Source organism: Rhipicephalus microplus, chromosome 7 (assembly GCF_043290135.1).
Source record: "Rhipicephalus microplus isolate Deutch F79 chromosome 7, USDA_Rmic, whole genome shotgun sequence".
Taxonomy (NCBI): Eukaryota; Metazoa; Arthropoda; class Arachnida; order Ixodida; family Ixodidae; genus Rhipicephalus; species Rhipicephalus microplus.
Window position 1 is genome coordinate 15,084,221 of NC_134706.1, and position 22,708 is coordinate 15,106,928.

At 46.0% G+C, this 22,708-nt stretch overlaps 2 protein-coding genes across 4 annotated transcripts in view; one reads left to right on the forward strand and one right to left on the reverse strand.

The window, feature by feature from the left end:
• The window catches only part of LOC119179711 (uncharacterized), a 138,389-nt gene extending 138,092 nt beyond the window's left edge, over positions 1-297 (forward strand). For all 3 annotated transcript variants that reach the window (XM_075868736.1, XM_075868734.1, XM_075868737.1), the window contains one exon: positions 62-297. In XM_075868736.1, the coding sequence (XP_075724851.1) occupies positions 62-151 (90 nt within the window). In that variant the 3' untranslated portion in view covers positions 152-297. The remainder of the gene's footprint in view (positions 1-61) is intronic.
• Positions 298-3,229: 2,932 nt separating this feature from the next.
• LOC119179984 (uncharacterized) lies at positions 3,230-20,521 on the reverse strand. Its single transcript, XM_075868042.1, has 8 exons — positions 20,439-20,521; positions 17,955-18,079; positions 11,031-11,104; positions 10,325-10,420; positions 9,549-9,596; positions 9,318-9,365; positions 6,496-6,620; positions 3,230-4,294 (listed from the first exon to the last, which is right to left on the reverse strand). Exons 2-8 carry the CDS (start codon positions 18,067-18,069, stop codon positions 3,313-3,315), a joined length of 1,488 nt encoding a protein of 495 aa, XP_075724157.1. The 5' UTR covers positions 18,070-18,079; positions 20,439-20,521; the 3' UTR covers positions 3,230-3,312.
• Between the last annotated feature and the right edge of the window lie 2,187 nt (positions 20,522-22,708).

Here is a 22,708-nt window from a genome sequence, read left to right on the forward strand (position 1 = left end):
CTCTCAGTCGCGTTCTAAAGGTACGTCTTGCAGCGACGGTGGTGCTTTTGTCTCGTTTCAGAAATGCTTGAGCGAAATCCACAAGGAAAAGATGCGCAGGCTAAAACGCCCGACAAAGAGGCCCCCGCTTTTAATTATCGCTCGCAGATAACGAGAAAATGTGACGCACAATTCGTGGAGAGAAACCAGATGGGAACGACATCACGCTTTCTCTGACTTACTGATTGGTGGAGCCGATCGCCTCCTTGTTTCTGTATCTTTTTACTGTGAATCGTGATAATAAAAGAAAAAAACAAAGTTTCGCTGTCTTACTGCGTTTGTTTTTGCAATAGTTGTGTGCGAGTGCGTATTATATCTATATATTGTTTAACCCTTCCCTTCTTTCTTTTTTTTTGTTCCTTACCCCCGCAACTACTGAAGTATAGGGTAGCAAGCCATACTGATATATTCCAGTTGACCACACTCCATTTACTCAACCTTTATTTCCCTGTATCGTACTTGGGGATCCTACTGGAACCATACACGCAGGCCTATAGCAGTATACAGTGGAGAAGTTATGCTTGAATGTTTCCATGACATTACTGCACGGGTGCCGCCTTTCGTGAAACAAGATTTCGCGCTGCTAAAGTTCGAAGACGTGTGTGCTGGAATTCTAGTCAAAGTTGGTTGCATTTTGATGCAGGCTCAATACAGGAATGTTTTGCGGGTGATTCGCTGGGCTTATAGTTGGCGTTGTGCTTAGTCGCCGATGCAGACACACAGACACATTACATCGGCGCCTTTTGTTGCTTGTCTACATTGTTTTTGAATCTCTGACTACACGATCCCATATCTCGTTGAGCAAGTCACCCTCGTGCACGTGAAATAACGCCAGATGATTCAAAGAATTGAAACATACCACACGCGGGATGATCTTACCACCCTTGGACTTCAAACGAAACATCATGGCGACGGCAGAATTGCGCACAGAGTGTCCATACAATTGCTGCTGCAGTAAAAGCAACAAAAGTAAACAAGAAGTCTTGGATGCTGTCCAAGAAGAAAGACGTGAACTTGACGAGTTTTCTTCCCACTTTATTGACAACGGTACCTTAGAGTAAAAATTTCAGACGCTCTGTTTGACACGTCCGGTCAAGGCGTTGAACATGGTGTCACCTGCGGTAGCATTGATTCATCCCGTCATCGTCTAATGCCTGTCGTGTCGATTCATCATGTCGCGATCACCAAGGGGCCTCCTGTGCTGGCGTCTCCTTTGAACCCCAAAGCCTTCCTGGGGCCGCTTGTCGCGTCCATTCGTCTCGCGGTCATTGTGCCACTTGTTCCGATGCTTCCTTTCGCGCCCCTCGGGTCGATTTATCCCGTCGTCGTGAAGTGGCCGCCTCTTGTGTCGCAAGTCCTTGTGAAAGGGTCGAGTCTGTTTGCGGTGGTCCCGTTTACGCACCGTCCTGGCGTAGTGGCCTCCCTGTTCGTCCCGGTGATTGTGGTGGTCGTGCCGGTCTTCGTCGTACACCGCAGGTCGCCTCCTTTGGGGCCTGAGGCTGACGAGGGAGAGACAAAAAAAAGAGGATGGAGCGTTAATTTGGTAGCTCTGCACTTGTTTCTAACAGTTACACCAAATTAAAAAAAAAAGACAGCATCAAGGCAAGCTGCGCAATCAAGCACAATTCGGAGTTGCGTTACTCTGCGAATGTAACGGGATGCTTTAAGTGCGTGGTTGCCATATTGTCATAGTGATGGTGTGTGTGCGAGAGTGTTCCGGAATTGTCATGACGCATCGGGTCGACATTCGTTCAACCTGTGGTTCTCGCTGGCGTTCGCGGGGCGCTGCAATCCTCCGTATTTCACGGCCGCCGGTTCCAACCACTTCCCATGGCGAGGCACTCTAACGCAGTGTTTTGAAGCCAGAGCAAGCAGTGCTGCGCCGGCGTCACCAAGGACTACAGACAGAATGGCTGCCAACCGTTTCACGAACACTCTCGGCCACACCGCCAGAAGCCACGGGCTCCGAGCATCACGCTTGAATCGCCAAGCTATGCATGCCAGTCCGCTCAGTCGCAGTAACGAATATATTAGACTACAGTCGAAGTTGCGATTAGAGGGCAAGAGAACGCCCTAATCATGTAAAGAACCTCTGTGGAAGCCCCTTAACCATGCATGTATGGAACTGTGGTGGTCATCCAAAGTTCCAGCTCAGAAGCTTCTTGTCTTGTCTTGTCTCCTAGGAGATCTTGGCTCAGAAGAAGCTTCTTCCGGTTTGCCTCCCTGCCTTTCACTCAGCCCTTCTCTTCCTCTTGTTGTGAAATGGCTGAAAGCGATGGCAACGAGACCTTCCAATATCAGGCAGCAGGTCTAGAAATATCTGAGCAAACCATCCATCATTATTACTAGATCTAGTGTCAAGTTTGGTTGGTCATTAGGACATTCTTTATGCCAAATAAGCACGTTCACAATCTACTTTATGTAGAAGACTAACGAAGACGACGAAGATGAAGAGAACTAAGAACCCAGGGACAAGAAGAGGAGGAAGAGAAGAAAGAAGACATCATGACAGTCATGTATTATTAATGAACTATTGGAGGCGCACGGCTTTCGTGAACTTTTACCATTGCGATCATACACATAATCATGTGTTCTTGTCTCGTTTTTTTTCGTTGACGGTGATGATGCGTAACGTATCTACGGTGCGACTGGGCATGTGCTCCCGTTCTGCAATGACGAACAGCACATGGTAGTCGGCGCCCATCGACTCTACAGTGTTCTTTGCCCTCGCCTTCACGCTTCACGTCCGCTTTTTCAAGAAAAACAAGACGAGATTCTTCGTTGCCCAAAACACATCGAATGTGCAAAGTTTCGGTATGGACTTGCATAGCACCTAAGCGGAAGATACGATAGAAGTGCATTGCGTGTAAGGTGTTAATCGGGAACCAGCTGCCGTGAATGGGAAACCTCGTTTCGGCCTGCGCGTGTGACTTTCTTGGCTGATAATGATATGTGAAGAAGGATAGACTGTACGCATCTGCGTATTTAAAAGCACTTTATACGGAACTTTATGCGGAACCTCACGGCAGCGCCTGTGCCGATGGCACAAAACTTGTCGTGAGTGTCCATGTTATTGCTATTTTAACAAAAGTAAAAAGAAGAGAAGTCAATGATTTACGAGAAGGGTACACTAGAAAACTGCATCTTTCGATTTATTGACCTAATTAAAAAAACCTTAGACGGAAGCTCTCAAACGTTCGCCCCAATACCGTTCCCATAGCGTGGCGTACGTGGTAGCGATAAGCGCCCTCGGTATCAGCGGTGATGAGGCCATCAGCGCTGTCGTTTCAATCCGAAACCGTCGGAGTCGCGCCTATTGACACCTCTGTACTCGTCATCCACATGACGCCCCCTGCTGTCTAGTCGATTCATCCTGTGGCGATGCCTGTCGTGTCGACTTATTTTGTGACCTCGCTCATGAGAACGCCTGCGATACCAAAATCTTTTATAGACGTCGCTGTCTTCGTCATCGGGCAGCCCGTGTTGTTGATTATTGTCTTCATCGCGGAGCTTTCTCCAGAAGTCGCGTTGACTCAGCCCATGATCGTCGTCATCAGGAAGCGGGTGCATGTAGACCGGATGCTTCTTCTCTTCATCGCTGATCTCGGGCCACATGTCGCGGTCGCTCAGCTCATGATCGTCATCGTCCGGAAGCGGGTGCATGTAGACTGGATGCTTCTTCTCTTCATCGCTGATCTGGGGCCACATGTCGCGTTGGCTCAGCCCATGATCGTCATCGTCCGGAAGCGGGCGCATGTAGACAGGATGCTTCTTCTCTTCATCGCTGATCTGGGGCCACATGTCGCGTTCGCTCAGCCCATGATCGTCATCGTCCGGAAGCGGGCGCATGTAGACCGGATGCTTCTTCTCTTCATCGCTGATCTGGGGCCACATGTCGCGTTCGCTCAGCCCATGATCGTCATCGTCCGGAAGTGGGTGCTTGTCGGCCGGATGCTTCTTCTTTTCATCTTTGATATCGGGCAGACGGTCGTGTCGAATCAGCCCATCGTCTTTACCTTCAAACCATTTGTAGCGTTGCTTGACCTCTTCGTCGTCGTCACTGGACCACATGTGGAGTATATACGTCCCGTCGTCATCATCGCCGTAGGGCACCCTCCTGCGGGGCCGATGAATCTCGGGGTAGGGGCGATGTCGGTTGAACTCGTCCGGTACTTCGTAGTACTGTTCACGCACCGGCCTGCTGTACTGACCTTTGCGGTGGTTGTGGCGGCGTCTGCCGTCACTTTCTTTGTCCCTTGGTGGGGTTGAGCTAAGCAAGGAAGGGGAAGAGCATGGGGTGTTAATTCGATAGTTTGGCACTCGTTCAAATCTCCTCACTAAAAGGATATACTGTGAGTAGCAAGGATATTTTGTGGGGGAGCATCCTTCCTGCATTCCTAGAGAATAGTGAGTGAGTGAGTGAGTGAATGAGTGAGTTAGTGAGCAACTTTGTGGAGCTCTGGCTGGGTTCAAGCCTAAGAGCCGGCCTAGAGACCGTGTTTCTCGGCAGCTCTCTTGTACTGTTGGATCGTCCAGTCTTGATGGTCCTGTTCTGAGCAACCAAGAACGCCAATGTACTCGGAAGACCTCACTGGTAGCTGTTTCACCAGTTTTGGCATTTGCTGTTGCACACTCCAACAGAACGTGAGCTAGCGCGACCCTGTTGGTACAACAGCTATACTTGAGTTGGTCGTATACAAACCTGGGTTAGTGTGATGCGGGACGACAGGGTCAGGGTAACTGTTCGTGGCTGCCACCATTGAACGCACTGGACCCGGCCGAGTTCGGGGTGAGCGGGTGACATTTCTTCACGTAACGAACAACCATTCGTAATGAGGTCAGGGTACGTATGGTAATGAAGGTGCGTGGAGTGGAGAAATACTTGCATCCGCCAAACCAGGGTCCTGATTTGTGCTATTATGAGACGAGAAGGAGGCGGACAGGTGCAATCTTTCCATAGGAATGACTCAATAAAACTTTTGTACTGCTACTGCTGGGTGTACGAAGTGTCTGTCGGGTACATGTTGGATGCATGCTGGTCAAACTACACAAGGCCTCCGTGCATTGACAAGACGTTACCGGTACAGAGCTGCTGAGGATATCGGGTTTCATATCTTGACGACCATGTGTGCGAGGCGTTCTTATTCTGGCCTCTACAAGCATTATCTACTCAACTAACTGGCTGTTAACGATATCTGGAATAGATGAAACTGGACGTGTGTTCTCACGTTTGTGTATGTGTTTGATACATGGTGACTTGGAAAACCGCAGCAAGCAGTTTCAAAGTAAACCAGTTGCTGTGTATTCACTGCTGTGTTTCGCCATAACCGCATGGCGCTATGCATGTATGTGCAGTGCCTCGAAAATTCCGTGTTCCCATTACTCTCAAGACATACACTCTAAGGAAATAATATATGGTACGCAGACCTCTATGAACACTTAACTGTGAAAGACCATAATTTTTAAGCTTGGGCTGAATGCCCAGATTTGCCCATTCCTTGGCGCTAGCACCGCCCAGATGATCCTGTTTGGGGGTGCTTATGGCTTCGTTTGAAGGCCCGGATAACATCACTGGCTTCGCACTCCATGCCATTGAAAGGCCGAAAAAATGGGACTTAAACGCATGCCATTCTAAAAAAAAAAGATTTCCTGTTGCTTTTGTTGTGTGCAATTCCCAACTTGCTGCATATCAGTCTTTAAAGACACACGGTAACTTATTTTTTTTTAATCATCACAGTCTGCTTTACGAGTCTTGGGAGGCGCGACTCTCCGAAAATAAGTTAAAGGGTATAATTGAAAGAAGTTATATATACCTGGTAAGTCGGAATCAGCCAGAAAGGGTAACAGGTAATCTTTTTTTTTTCAATTTATCCTTTTCTCGAGTATCAATGTTACCTTAAAGAGACACTAAATAGCAAAACGATTTTTCGCGTATTAGTACAATATCGCAATCCCGAAAAAAAAACCTCTCACTGCGACACGATGCTTCGTATGCGAGAAAACGCTCAAAAAGAATATGCAAGTGGAGATGTCAACAGGAGATTCGCGCACCAAACACCATGACGTCATAGATTTTCAATGCGTGTACTGGGTCCTACGAAGCTTCAAATAAAGATAAAGTACATTGTCATCTGCGGGCGCCATAGACCGAGCATACCAAGTTTCGGAAATATTCATGAAGCCGCTATCGCAAAAATACGAAAAGTACGTCTTGAAATGATTGTCGTCACGCGTGGACATTCTGGCGCGAAACTCAGAAAGGGAAACTTCAACCTTGCTGTTTTTTCTCAAATAATGAAGTTAGTATGGGAAAACATGTCACGTTAGAGTCCTTAGAGTGTAGTTCGTCAATCTAGATTGTTTCTCTCTGGTGTCTCTTCAGCATTGACATCACTTTCCTATGCTACACAAAAGCATTTTCGCGAATGCGCACACCACACCAACTTTGACTCATACTTTTTAGGTCTGTCCAATTTCTTGTAATACTCGTCGTCGTCGTCGTCGTCCGAGGGACCCGTTTCTTCGTCGTTCGACATCCCGAGGTCGGCTTCCATCATACCCATGTTCACTTTCACGCAATGCTGCAAGGAAAATGGAGAAATAAACGCTGGCAGCTTGCAGAAGTGGGGCAAGGCTGGACTAAAAGCGGAGCTTGTGGCCGACCGATATAATTAGCAAGCTCTTGATTAGCGTAGCACGTGTCAGCATGACTCTAATTAGCGCAATCTTAATTAGCACTGTCTTAATTAGCAAGATCCTATCTCTTCTTTGCTAGCGTCTGTTTCTTTCTAGTTCCCATTTTCACGTTCGTGTTACCTCGTCCCCTTTGTCGTTCATTTACTAGTCCTGTGCTTTTTTTTTCAGAAGCTACTTGCTCTGAAGAAACGTCCGCATTGCAGGTATATCGCGTCAACTTCAATAGATTCGCTTACCACGGGCGCTATTATACACCAAATAACTAGGCTATACAGAAAAGTTTACTACAAGTATACTCGTTTTCTAGGGTGTACGCCGCCGAAAACAAGCTGCATTCATTTAAATACTAGATCCAAAAATTAGGCCGAAATGAGAGAAAGAGCAGACCGAGTTAACGCGCCACGCACTCATTCAGCTCGTTTCAGTTTTCTGGTCGCGTGACACGGAAGAACAAAAAGGGCTAACCATTGGGCTTCTGAAATTGTGACCCGTTTCACTGTGTGGCGGTGGACTAACAACGAAATTGTTTCGCACACGACGCAGCGGTGACGCAGAATAGTCTTTTTTTTTTTCGGGCAGGTAGTCTGCGCATGCGCGGCGGCCTCGCGAAGGCACGCGCCATGACTTTCGGTGGCCGAAACGTGCGATGGATGGATGTATCCGGCAGTGCCCTTCAGATCGGACGGTGCCTCACGCCACCTAGCCATAAAGTTAAGTACTATCACTGTGCGTTGAAGGATTGAATTTCACTCGCGCCTCGGTTGTAGCCACCAATCAGTGAGCCTCCTCCTGGTTATTTCTACCCGTTTAAAATCTATTTTGCGAGACGTGCGGAACAAGCGACATCTGGTGCCGCAAACGTGCAAATGTTTCTCCCAAAAGGAGGCGCGAATGCAGGGCCCCCGAGATTGCCTACCAGCATGCGGTGGACAAATGCCGCAGTCCAAGAGCCACCACTTTTCAGTTTGGCGATCTCCACTGGAAGTGCTGTCCGGACTAGGAAATGGCCCATTGTGGGCGATACCCGATCACACACTCTGCTACTAAATCCGGGACAGATTTGTTGTGGCGCTGCACGACACGCGGACATCAGAAGCCACAGAAACACACTACAAAGCACGTGTTGCATTGTGCCTTCTCGCGTCCGTGTTCAAGTGATTAACCAGTGATTGGAAGCCTTGCCGACTACATTTCTCGTACAATGGGTCACCTTTAGAGCATGATAAAGTTTATACGCAATTTAGGAGAAAAGAGCACCTCTGGTAATTCAAAAGGGGGCGCCACATTGTCCCATACCATTACTCCTTCGGACCTTTCACGCCACTTCTAATGTGCAGGGTTATAGACACGCTTTTTTGTTGTTGTTGACAGTCATGGTGGCTCAGGCCACCTGACGTTGCCTTCAGAAAACCGTTCAGTTCCTATATTTACCCCGGGAAGGCGGGTACCAATGGCAGGCTGTGCGCGGGAAGCACGTCGTTGCACCATTTTCATATTTGCATCCAGCGCAGACCTCGTTTTCTTAAGGTCTCGACAAATGGGGACTGGAGTGCTACAATAAAACTTGCTCTCCCCCCCCCCCTCTTTCAACCAAGTAGCGTAGCCACGGGTTCGCACACCAGGCACGTTCGTCGCCGCCATGAGACAGCACAAAATGGCACTCGACCACGTCCACCTGCCCAGCCCCCATATCAGATTATGGATGTGTCACCACCGAAACTACGTAGTTTCTGCCTACTCCTATAGTCATAACTGAGAAAGACAGGCTTGTGTGAACGCCTCTGACATGCGGTAGAGTTCTACACGCTGCAGTGAAATTACTGTCAGTCTCTCCCCCACCTTCTTTTTTCTTTTCCGTCTCATCCCTCTTTCTCGTCTTTCTTGTACCCTTACCTAATCCCCCAGTGTAGGGTAGCCAACCGGATGTCTTTCTGGTTAACCTCCCTGCCTTCTCCCTTTTGTTGCTTCCTCCTCCTCCTCCTTGTTGAAGCGCACTAAAAACAGACAGACAGAAAGGCCGACAAGGACATAGCTTGCTCTCACAACTGAAGGTTTATTAGTCAGAAAGGTTATTTAAAGCGGATACATGGTCTGACACATAATATAGGCAGCGTTTGTAACCCTGACACGAGGGGTTTCTGTTGCACCCTGTCCCAATGCACATGAGCGAAAGACCATGTAGCCGCTTTAAATAACTTTTTTTGACTAATAAACCTTCAGTTGTGAGAGCAAGCGCTGTCCTTGTCAGTCTCTTCTGTCCGTCTGTTTTTTTTAGTGCGCTTCAACAAAATTTTCAATTGTGAACGTAATCCAACTGGCCCAACTTGCCATCTTGCTTCTATAGTCGTACGCAGGGTTTTGTTTCAGGGGGTGGAGGGGGGACGTGAACGTTTATCGTGGCCTCCATGTCCTACTAAATCAAGGTATGAGGCAGACCGTGCAATCCTTTCTTAAGGGGACTCGGCGGGGGCGTCCCCCAGGCCTCCCAGCTGGCGCCTCCACCCACGCCATCCCCCTCCCCCCCTAATTGTGGAAACCTCAGCACGCCTACGATATGAAAGAGGATAAAAACGAGTGCTTACTTCAAATCCACGATGAAACATGAGGGCGGCGAACTTGGAGCCAATGTGCTAGAATGCGGGAGAAAATTTGCGTAGGTAAGCATTACTCGCTTTGTGCTTATTCCGGGGCCACCCGGCCACAACACGTGCTAAATAAATGCGCGAGATTTCACACATATGATTAGGTATTTTTTTGATGCGTTGCTTTACTTATCGGAAAATTCGAAAGGTTCTCAAAAAAGGAACACTTACGACTCTGTTGAAAAGCGTTTGCCTCGAGCACATCAGGTACACCCTTAGCTGAAACAAGAAGCAGAGATGAGTAACTGGAGGACGGAGTGTGAGCCACCGTACAGTGAGAAAGTTTGAAGATTAGGTTTGTACATTTCCTCCAACGCTAGGCATTTTCTGTGGTTCAGCGCCACACAACAGATACGAGTAGCAGTAAGTGCGAGGGTGTAAGCGCATATACCCACAAAACTCACCCAGCTGAGCCCATAGCATGCTGCGCTCTTCATTATTAAGGACGCCAACCCTCGTTACGTCTATAGCGCAGTTCAGACACACAGAAAGCGTGAGTAGAGAGCGACAGATAGCTTCGCATGCCGAAGGTCGACGATGCATAAGTCATCCTAAAGTTTCAACCACCAGGGGCGCTATATAACATGCGCCTCAAGCTAAGCGTACAGGTCTCTAACTCTAGGGGAGCTAGGGAGTTTGTGAAGATATTCAATTATAAATTAGGTGCTCGGCCGAAGGCGCTACAATTTCGCCAGCTTATTGGCGAATGCTCAAGAATTAATCTACATAACACAGATTATGATCGAAAATTCAGTGTAAAGGCCCCTTTAAAGAAAATCATATACGTGGAAAACCACAACTTTTTGAGTCAGTCTCTTTTTTTTTTCCTTTTGAGTGTCCCCTAGCAGGTGTCTGGCTTATCTCTTTTTTTTTTTGTTAGAGTGTACCCTGGCAACTGTCTGGCTTATCGCGAGACTCGGAGTTGTGTATGTAATCAGTGTACTCACACTCTTTATATCCGTGCAGTACGACATTCGGTCATCCGGGTCGAGAGAAGCGGCCAAGCACTCGTCCACTTCATCAGTGAAATTGCTTCCACCCATCTGTTAGACGCAGACGTTTCTTATGTCAAGGCACCATTTAAAGAACACAGACAATATCTTACAAGCGGCCCTGCATTACCTTTACTAGCAATCACAGGATGACCAGTCGCTCGCTGTAAAAATGCAGACGAGGCAGAAGTGCAGAAGATGAAAGCGTGAAGAGATGTATATTCTTGAACAGGAAGGGGTGTAGCTTGGGCGAACGTTTAGAAGAGTGGTGAACTGCTGCCTTCGTGAAGATATTAGGCCGGATAAAATGAGCGTCTAGATAGATAGATAGATAGATAGATAGATAGATAGATAGATAGATAGATAGATAGATAGATAGATAGATAGATAGATAGATAGATAGATAGATAGATAGATAGATAGATAGATAGATAGATAGATAGATAGATAGATAGATAGATAGATAGATAGATAGATAGATAGATAGATAGATAGATAGATAGATAGATAGATAGATAGATAGATAGATAGATAGATCCTTTATAGTTGTGGCTCACAGATGAATGGTCTTTTATGAGAGCTCATAGCAGCTATCTGTAATCGTTCAGCGTGCGACACCGGTTAAGTTTCGCTTCCGATAGTGGCTGCATCGAGAACTTACATGTGCTGCCATTTTTCTCTGTATCTCGTTCTTCCAATCCTTCTCGGAACCGCACCACATGATCATCCTCATTACTGTCGAGTGCAAAAAAAAAAAAAAAAGCAATGACTTGTTGGCACAGCAATGCATGTTCCGGGGGAAACCATTCAATACGGCGCGAAATTTTGAGCACCTCAAATTAGCATATCTTAAAGGGACACTCAAAACAAACAATTACTTGGTTCACATTACAAATTTGCAGTTATTGTAACTCTATTGTTATATGTTTCACCAGAATAAGCTCATTATTAGCGCAGAAAATCAAGTATGAAGTTTACATTTTGAAACCTCGCCCCCAATTCTTCCGGTGCGACGTTGCAGATTTCAAAGCGTACTTCTGGTATTTTCGTGACATTGGCTAGATAAAATTTCCTGAGTCTTCGTATGCTATTGGTCTATGGCACCCACAGATGAAAATTTACTTCATTTTTTTTTATCGATTATAGAAGCTGCGTAGGACTAAGCAGGCGCCTTCAGAATTCACGATGTCAAGGTTTTTGTTGCTGGGGTCTCAAGACGGCGTCTTCACGAGAATTTTCTCTTCGTGAGTTTTCTGGCTCACCGAGCGTCGCGTAGAGATAATATTAGCATTTTCGGGGTCGCAAACTCGTACTTTACTGATACATAAAAAATTCAAGTCTGAGAAAAGTGACGAACTCACACTCGTTCGTATAGCGAAGCGCTAAGAGAGAATCCATGCAAACTCTTCGATAAAAAATGGGGGCTATCTTAGTTGGTGACTAAAGTTGGAGGACACTGGAGCTTCACCTTGAGAGAACACATCGGGAATCCACGCAAACTCTTCGATAAAAAAGGGCGGCTATCTTAGTTGGTGACTAAAGTTGGAGGACACTGGAGCTTCACCTTGAGAGAACACAACGGCAATCCACGCAAACTCTTCGATAAAAAAGGGGGGCTATCTTAGTTGGTGACTAAAGTTGGAGGACACTGGAGCTTCACCTTGAGAGAATCCATGCAAACTCTTGGATAAAAAAGGGGGGCTATCTTAGTTGGTGACTAAAGTTGGAGGACACTGGAGCTTCACCTTGAGAGAACACAACGGGAATCGATGCAAACTCTTCGATAAAAAAGGTGGGCTATCTTAGTTGGTGACTAAAGTTGGAGGATACTGGAGCTTCACCTTGAAAGAGCACAACGGGATATCGTAATCAGGCCCCCTGTCCATCATCTCTTCAATTTCTAGCCCCGCTTTGGTTCTCAGGGCATACTTCAACCGTGCCGCAAAGAAAAAAAGCGACTGTGCGTGCAACATTGGCCGTTTCAAACTATCGTGCAATGCCCACAGCAAGTACAGTTGCGAAGTGCTCACATCGCCACAATTATTCGTGTTCCGTAAGGCAACGTTTACGCTGCTGCTCACTTTATTGACGTTTTTTGCAGGTGACGATGATTATTCATGCCTGAGCGCTTTGTAATAAGTGGGTCACTCGGCGAAATCCGCGTGATGTGACACCTGGAACGACTCTACGCTTCTTCCACGTAATATAACATGCGTGAAAGAAGCTCCTTATATTACATGACATACATATAGTTTGTTTGTTTTTTTCGATTCAGTTTTACACAATAGAGTAGAAGGGTGGCAACTATGTCCCATATGCTTAGTCAGTATGACCTATTTCACCATTACTGAAAAAGGAAGGTCATGGCCAAGCTTGGTTATGGTCTCTGGAGATAATGTGGGGCCGGAGGCCACCGATGTCCCATTCCTAGAGCTGTTCCCTTTCCAGCATCCTACTTCAAGGAAATAAGGCACAGACGGCAGGTCATTCAGAGAAGCACTTCGTCGTATCCTATAGGACGGAATACAATAAGCTTTTCCCGCCAGGCGGTGCCAGTGAGTGCGCCGCCAGGAAGTCCCTAAAACACCGCCGTAGTCATCGATCCAGCATATGTCAGCCTGGTGTTTGGTGGCGCTGCGCCTCACCAAGCCGTTTCCTCAGAAAACTATTAACGTAACACGCGATGCCGAGAACCTTTGGTTGTGGTACACAACGATGATCCTCGTGCGCGGGACCGCAAATATGGCAACTGTCGCGCTAACGCCCCCTTGCGGATGACGCCACGTAAATACTTCCTATTTATGTTTTTGTTTTTCACCGACTGTGAAGCATACTGTCCTTTTACAATTGAAAAATGTGGGGGGGGCTGCTATGACACTTTGCCCCCCTAAAGAGATGGTACTGACACAAATTTTCGCACCGAAGTTTACACTTTCATACAAGTAACTTTTCCTGTATACAGAATCGGCTCAGGGTGAGTAGGAAGCTCAACCGATGCTGATAAGTTGTATCAAATTGATATCAAAGTAAACTTGCCAGCAGTGCACCTATTGGCATCGACACTAGCTCGACGTCAGGCTGCATTGCCAATTCCAGTGACTCCACCCCTGTGACTCGGTTCAACCATTTACACTGGCAAAAGAGCGATTACTTGTGCATTACTGAAACTTCTCAATGGAAGAATACGTTTCTGTACGCGATAATAATTACGCTGACATCACACTCGGTTTATGGTAACGTTTTATTTGTGTACTTATTGTAGGATTCCGCGAATCGTTAATTTTAGGTTCAAATGAATTTGAAACGAATAGTGACATCGTAAAATAATTTATGTTATATATTATCAAAAAAGTGATCATATTTATCATGAGAAAACTAACCTGCACAATATTTTTCTATTGAAACAGGACAACTGTATATATCATGCTTTTTGGTTCAAAAGAAAGGGAACCAACTCTGGATAGTAGCAGGATTTGACGTACGATAGATTGCAAGTAGAATGCCTGTAAATACGTTAGGTTTTAAAATTTACTATATTCACAGCATATAAGCTGGAATAACAAGCTTTCACGTGAGGATAATATGTTCATTTAACCTGGAGCTGGGACTTTGCAGCAGTGCGGATATTCCTTCAATAGGTGTACTCACGGTATAGCACTCAATCACTGCAGTGAAACCACTTTTACAGGGGGAGAGACATGCGGATTAACATGCACCTAATAGTTCATTTCGAACATTTAGAAATTTTCGATATTTCGAATTTGAATCCACGTGAACACGCACATTATTATAATCTGTCGAATATTGGAACTGTTCAAATATTCAATCAAGCATACCTCTTTTTATTTATTTATTTATTTATTTATTTATTTATTTATTTATTTATTTATTTATTTATTTATTTATTTATTTATTTATTTATTTATATTTCAAGTACCTTCCACACTCGAAAACACTATTGAAAGGAGAGTGCGGAAATGGCAGCGCACGGGGTTAGACATGTCTACAAACAGACAACTCCGCAAATGAGTTTACGCAAAAGAACTAAAAAAAAAAGAAACGCTGATCTCGTTATAAATCCAACAGTGTTATTCTGAACCAGGGGTTCTCAAGCATGTTGGCAGCAGGGAACTCTCTCCCCCCGGCGATGTTTTCTTTTTCATTTTTTTATTGTGAAAAAAATTCAAACGCTAATAAGGGTATGTAAAAAGTTTATTAACCAACATGCCACTTAACTCACTTTCCGCGCACCTCGATCCGAGGCTCAAGTGCCAAGCGCATGTCAAGTGTCAAGCATGTCGATGGTTGGTGAGATTTATTGCGCAGCTTGCGCGTGCTTACGCACTGAGATGTGCTTCTTGACGCTCGGCCGTAAATGATGGAGGTTCACTAGATCGATGACACCTCGCTATCGCCATCTGAGTTGAATGGGCAAGTGCGGAACCAGGAAAAACTTATCAGTGGCTCGCAGAACCTCGAGGAGGCGCCTGCGGAACCCAATAGGTTCCGTGGGACCAACTTTGGAGAATCTATGCTCAGAACGATACTTCAATGCGACTTCAGCAAATCTTTATTTCTGGTAGCTGTTGCCACTCGGTTGTTGTGAGGGGAAAACGAGTGTTGAACTGTGCGTTCATTTCACAAACAGCTTCGCTTATTTTCAATGATTGTCTACTTCTGTGAGATATGAAATGAAGGAATAATTTTACTACTCTTTGTTCAATATTTTCGGTTACCTTTGAGAATTTTGACGTATTGTCTATTTCGCCATGGTTGTCTTGATGATAACCTTGTTTCATGTGTTTTATTTTTTATGGCTTATCATGCACTCCACGAATATAGCAGCTAATACTACCTCCCGATGAAAATGCTTTCGGTGCAACACGTCTCATCTGTGAATGAATAAGTAAACATGGGACAGAACCTTCCCTTTTCATTAAAGTTACGGTGGGTTCTGGCGTCATGTGTGACGCGCCCCCTCGGATCACGTGACTGTCTCAAATTCGGCAGTGACCCTCAAAGCCCCTATACTTCGTAAAAGTACACACTCTTCTCTCCCCCTCGCCACATCTTCTCCGGTGCGTTGCTTTTTTTATTTCGCTTGGAACAGTAACGCGCCAGGAGCTAGCTTCGGCGGTGAGAGGAGGACTTTGCGCAGACAAAAAAAAAAAAACGCTGTACTTTTCCTTCGTAAAAGTACCGCGATCCGCTCTCCCTCTCGTGACCTCCTCTCCGGCGCGTTACTTTTTTTCTTTCGCTTTCGACAGTGGCGTCCTTTTTAGCGCGCCACGAGCTAGCTCCAGCGGGGAGAGGAGGACGCTGCGCAGACAAAAATAACGCTGTACTTTTCTTTCGTAAAAGTACCGCCATCTGCTCTTCTTCTCGCCGCCTCCTCTCCGGCGCGTTACTTTTTTTCTTTCGCTTGCGACAGTGGTGCCCCGCTTTAAGGTGCCACAAGCTAGCTCTGGCGGGGAGAGGAGGACGCTGCGCAGACAAAAAGAACGCTGTACTTTTCTTTCGTAAAAGTACCGCCATCTGCTCTTCCTCTCGCCGCCTCCTCTCCGGCGCGTTACTTTTTTTCTTTCGCTTGCGACAGTGGTGCCCCCTTCAACGTGCTACGAGCTAGCTTCGGCGGTGAGAGGAGGACGTTGCGCAGAGAAAAAAAAAACGCTGTACTTTTCCTTCGTAAAAGTCCCGCGATCTGCTCTCCCTCTCGCCACCTCCTCTTCGGCGCGTTACTTTTTTTCTTTCGCTTTCGACAGTGGCGCCCCTTTAGAGCGCCACGAGCTAGCTCCAGCGGGGAGAGGAGGAAGCGGCGCAGATCAAAAGAACGCTGTACTTCTCCGAAGGTATAGGGGCTTTAGTAACCCCAAGTTCCGCCTCCGCGTTGCGGCCATGACAACCCGTTTTCGATCGTAATCTTCGTTATGAGAGCCAATCCTTGCGCATTCACAAATAAGCCGGTGAAATCTGAGCACAATTGGTCAAGGATCTAATACATAATTGAACGTTTTTACAAGCACGCGAGCGGCCTGAGAGTCGGGCAACAATGGGGGCACTCGCGAGCCGTGACGTAACAAAGAGCTGGCTGTGCTTGCGTCTGCATTCCAGCAAGCGGTATTGTTCCGTGGTCAGCTGCGCGTGGAATCGAGATGAATTAGTTTCTTTTTCAGCTCGGCACAGAAATTAAGTGATTTGCAGCGGCTGAAACGTCGGTAGAACTTCGGTAGAACTTCGGTAGAACAGGATGGCTGCGCTCTACCTAGCACATCACTTCACACGCGCCATGACAAAATGGCGCTCTCCGGTGGTGGGTTGGAGTTTACAGCCGGTGAAGTTTAAGGTAAGGTGGCTAAGCTTATGGTTCGTATCGCGCTGAAATATTTTTAGAACCCTTCTTCATATCTGTCTAGGTGTAACAGACCTTGCAGTTCTAGTCTTCGCTTCTGGAAATCGTTGAGTGACCGTGTTTAAGGCTCGGCTACGATGCGATCCTATCGCGTACCGGGAATGACACGCGTTGCCAGGCAACCATCAGGCGCATGCGCAGAGAATCGCAACAAATAACACGTGGCGCGATCGCTGACGTATACGTTTTCACTTTGTAGAGCTTTCTTGTTTATTTCATTTATTTCGTACTGACACCTCGTTCGACAAGTTACAGACAAGAGTGGGAAATTGCACAAAATATGATGTTGAACAATCTAAATGCATGCAGGACTCGAGAAACAATGAAATCCACTTAGACATGCGTGATATAGCAGGTGAAAATATGGGCAACCGACCGTAGCGCAGAGATCGCAAGAAGAAATAACGACGTTTTAGGACAAATAGTTATAAAACAAACAAAAAAGTATGTCGATAATGTACCACGAAGCGCATTTTCGCGCAGGTCTGGCCATGCGACGACAAGAAGGGTGTCTTCTTTAGTTTTGTTCATCTATATCAGTGGTCGGCAACCTGAGGCCCACGGGCCATACGCGGCCCGCGGGGAAGTGTTATGTGGCCCCCTTGATGACGTCACGTGCCACCTCCTTTCCCCTTGTCACTTCCTACCTGAAGTAAGACGTGGCAGTTTCGACCATAAGTGGAATTATTGCATCTAATTTGTTTGTAAATTGCAATCTTGTGGCAGCGAAAATTGGGGGGGGGGGCAACCCATATTTCTGCTGCCCCTTCTTTGCCCCCCCCCCAATGCAAGAATATATAGTCAAAAGGCAACGCATATGTTCCCAGCTTCACTGCCCCCCCCCCCCTGAAGGACTCACTTGTGGCGCGTGCCCCTCCTACCCCCCCCCCCCCCCCTCAAATCGTACGTAAGGAATATCCTGGCTCCACTTTTGTGCCGACCACTGATCTGTATCGGTATATGGTGTATACCAGCAAGCACAGGACCGGGTTAACTGGCGGAACATGGGAGAGGCCTTTGTCCTGCAGTGGACGTAGTCAGGCTGATGATGATGATGATGATGATGATGATGCTGATGATGATGATGATGTATACCTTGAAAGCGATGGACAGACGGACGCATTCTGCGTGCGAGAACATGTTACGATCTCGACGCATGCGTCTGTTTCCACTCACGTTTTTTGCATCTGTCAGACTGGTATTTGTCTTGCACTCGTCCCAAACCGTGCTTGCCGACTACCATCACCGCCAGGTGGGCCAGAACCAGGAGCACACGCACCGATGGGGCCATGGTGGGCGTGCTGCGTTGTAGGCGTAATTTTAGTGCGACGAATATAATTTTTGTTCGTGTTGGGGAAGTGTTAGAGGCAGTGGTAATGGCGGTGATGAACTTGTAGATGGTGACACCGGGCAATTCACATACAGGTGTGGATTCAGCCACTCATTAGGCGGGGGGGGGGGGGTTTCTAACTGCAGTGTGGGAGGGAGAGGTGCTAATGGGGTGTTGGTGGTGGGTATAAATTCCTGGCGTCTCGTGGCAAACGACGATCGCATATTTTCTTTTTTTTTTCAGAAGGAGCATAGTCTGAAATTTTTTTTCGGGGAAGAGAGGAGAGGTGGTCAGTCATATTTTATGTATGCTCGTGCCTGCGTTTGTATGTGTGCTGGAGTATATACGCAAGCAAAACTGAAAAAATTTTGGCGAAGACGTTAACCCCCCCCCCCCCCCAACATCCATGTTTTCGGGCAATACAACATACATCTCTTGATGCGTTAAGCAACCTTTTTTAAGTGTGTTTATTACATTGGAAACAAAGCCGTAATAACATTATTGATATACAATCAATACAAAGTAGGTGCTGAATGCACTTGTTAGCTCAGTACATACGCGCATGCACGCTTGCTTTTATGGAACACTCAACCAATCTTGACTGTCTTAACTAATCGGGCTGTTTAATGTCACTCTTGCGTGCGAAAAACGGAAAATGACTACGAGTGGAACAGTCCTTCCTTTATTTTTCTACACTTGTTTATTGTTCATTCATGTGTGCTTTGTACTGATATACGCCTTTTGTGCGCACTTTTGGAAGGTGCTTTCACAGAGTTTACGAGGGGAAGGAGGAATAAACGTTGATTGTTCAAAACGGTATGGTGGTACCAAGTTCAGTAAAAAAATAAAAAAATAGAAACACCCATAATGGAAACAAAAAGGCCTATATGAAGCCTTGCTGAACATCTGGCTTGCCGCTCAGAATGAAAGCAAAAAATGCGAGAGCTCCGCATAAAAAAATAATGAATTAAATTTAAAAGAATTGAAAGGATGCATACAGTTGCACAGTTCCACGTGTACATCCGGTGTGGCGAAAGTTATGAAGTAATATATATATATATATATATATATATATATATATATATATATATATATATATATATATATATATATATATATATATATATATATATATATATATATATATATATATATATATATATATATATATTATAGAACTTCATAAACAGAAAAAACAGCCAGAGGAAAGCGCGTGACATAAACCCAAACCCATGAAGGGACTTCCCGTCTCTTCCTGGTGTGCTAATCTGGGCAATACCGAATTATTTGTCAAGGCTGATTGGCTCCGAGAGTGGCTACTTCCTTTCTGAATGGTTTTATATTCGGCCATTATGAAATTTGAGAATATGGCGGAATTTGAAAGTGCCCTGAATGAAATCCCTGTTGAATGGACTCCACCTATGACAGTGTGTCTGCCACGAGACCATTGCAATATTTTGTAGGATTCGATGACGTCAGTTATCTGTCATCCTGGCTCACGTACACTAATTGGCGCTGTTGTACTTGGTTCTTGTTTCCCACTGGTCACGTGTAGACGAAGCTGCATGCATGATTCGATCTTTGTCGCGCTGTCGAATAAACTCGGGTTCTACAAAGCAATTATCGTTTCGAGGCGTTGAGAACATACTAATTAAAAACAGGAACAATGTTTTTTGTGAGTAATAATTGTTATGCATTTACGAACTATTTGGTGCGTGCTCATGCCAACTTTTTATGCCAAGAAACGCAACGCAGGAGAAACTGCAGGACAAAGCGAATTCCCGTCCAGTCTTCTTTAACTTAATCTTTTTAGCCAAAAATTTATTACCAAATAGCTGGGACATTTCAAATTACAAACGCATGACCGCGGCACAAATAACTCGTCATGACGCTTCATGACGAGCTTGAAGTCTTGGTTGCTAATTGCGACATGCTGTTAATTATGCATGATATGTAGCATAGTAGCATACAAGAGGGACGCCCCAGGCCCATATCCCCCTCCCCACGAAATGTTTTTCACCATGGCATGCGGAGCGAGAAATGATGCATGTCAAGGAACAATGAAGTGCCCCTCTACACCCACCCCCGAAATCAAAAAGGTGCCCCCCCCCCCGAAAAATGTTAGGCTATACGTCTCTACCGTAGTTACCTTCTAACAGTTACAGCATAGCGAATTCCTAATATGGAGCTTCTTACAATGTCTTACTACAAAAATTTTTTTTCGAATTGACAGCTTTTTTACTCCGGCATAGTCGTCATCTAAACATTCCGAAACACAGTCTGCAACATGCATCTATTCCCACGTAGAGGATGATGAATAAGCAACTTACGCCCAGCCGAAACCAGGAGAGTTGAAACAAGAGAACTCTAGCAAACAGCCCTCCCACGTTATGTTCCGCCTATTCGCCCGCAAAGCCAGTTACGCTTTCTTTGTTCTTGGCTGATTTCGGGCAGGCTTCCTTGAAAACAGAAAACTCTACGCGGCAATTTTTAAAGATGCGTTTGTTGCGTTTCATGCTTTGTTACCCAGCCTGTCGTGAATAGCCGCTTGTAGATATAAAAGACGCGGCAGTTATAAAACAGCTGGTTCTAACGTCGTAGTGAGCTGAAACATGACGGACCACAATGAAAATAGAGAAAAGTTAAGGACCGTGGAGCGTACAATGGGATGACATGCTAAGAGACCGGGCATGTCAGAATGAGTAAAAAAAAAGTGTGGCAATAGGTATCTTCTTGGTTAACATAAAGCGCGAGAAATGGACCTGGGCTTGCCACGTAATACGCAGGACAGGTGGAAAGTAAAAAGAAACAGAATGGCTTGCAGGGATAGAAAACGCAGTCGATGATGCCAAGAAGATGGAGTGACAACATTAAGAAGTTATCAGGGATGAAATGGTACCAGCTCGCGCTGGGTATGGTACTGGAGATCATTGGGGAGAGGCGTTCGTCCTTCAGTGGACCTGAAACAGGCTGAAAACGATTATGATGATAATGATGATGAGGACATGCACCTGTCTTTCATGGTGAATTTCCTGAGCCGCATGCTTCCTTACCCAAACCGCCATGAACAGCCGGTAAAAGGTACACAAAAAGCTTCTGAAAATCAACATCAGCTAGAAGGTATAGGTATACGCGTGTGCCTTTAGCGCTGTCAGAAACACACTGCGTTCAACACCAAGCGTTTAATTGTGGTGCATTAAGTGCTCGTCACTTAGCTAATAACTCTCTTTCACGCAGCGTTATGGGCAACGGGCGAATCAAATGGACTATGGCCGCCTCCGTGTAGCGGAGGAGCGACAACCGAGGAACAGTTTGAGAGACGGAATAGTTGTCAAGAGATAGGAAACCGACAATATGATTAGACGTCATATAATGTGAATTTATCCCGTGATGTAGAATAATCATTTCCATTTCACCAGCTTGGATACGATGAGACGTTCACCTTAGATATGTGGTCGACTCTGCTGAGTTGATTTCATGGCAACGAACATGTATTTAAATTTTTTGCCGCAATCAGCTGAGTTTTTAGCCCCGCTTGGTAGTCTAGTGGTTAAGGCACTCGGCTGCTGACCCGCAGGTTGCGGGATCAAATCCAGGCTTCGGCGGCTGCATTTCCGATGGAGGCGGAAATGTTGTAGGCCCGTGTGCTCATATTTCGCTGCACGTTAAAACACCCCAGGTGGTCGATATTTCCGGAGCCCTCCACTACGGCGTCTCTAATAATCATATGGTGGTTTTGGGACGTTAAATCTACACATCAATCAATCAAGCTCAATTTCTATCTTCTGGTACCCATACCACCGCTTTCATTGACCACCGCGGTCACACGTCCTCCCATGTTATAGGACATGACCAGGTCCACATTTTAAATGCTTATATATTGATTGATTGAGGTTGGACAACTCTGATGTAGCTATATTACCATCATTGGTTTATTATGCCCCACCACGGTGGTCTAGTGGTCAAGGTACTCGGCTGCTGACCCGCAGGTCGCGGGATCGAATCCCGGCTGTAGCGGCTGCATTTTCGTTAGAACCGAAAATGCTATGGGCCCGTGTGCTCAGATTTGAGTGCGCGTTAAAGAACCCCGGGTGGCCAAAATTTCCGGAGCCCTGCAGTGCGTCATCTTTCATAATCATATGGTGGTTTTGAGACGTTAAACGTCACATATCAATCAAGCAATTGGTTTATTATATAGAGATATAATAAAGAACGAAGTTTCACTTTTAAAATTCGCGCCTAGATTGCTGACCGTGACATCATAGAATTTATTGTGTATTTCCCGCGTTTTCGCGACATTACCTCAACAAGATTTCCGGAAAGCTGTATACACTCCATTTTTTTTTTCTGAACTACGTAGGAAGTAGTAGATTCAATCGAAATAAATGACGTCTTGACGTTCGTTGTGGTAATTTCAGATTGGCGTTGCGTGTGTGTGTGTGTGTGTGTGTGTGTGTGTGTGTGTGTGTGTGTGTGTGTGTGTGTGTGTGTGTGTGTGTGTGTGTGTGTGTGTGTGTGTGTGCGCGTGTGTGTGTGTGCGTGTGTGTGTGCGTGTGTGTTCTCGCTCATTAAGCGTCTTTGTTCCGGCACGTGACGCGAC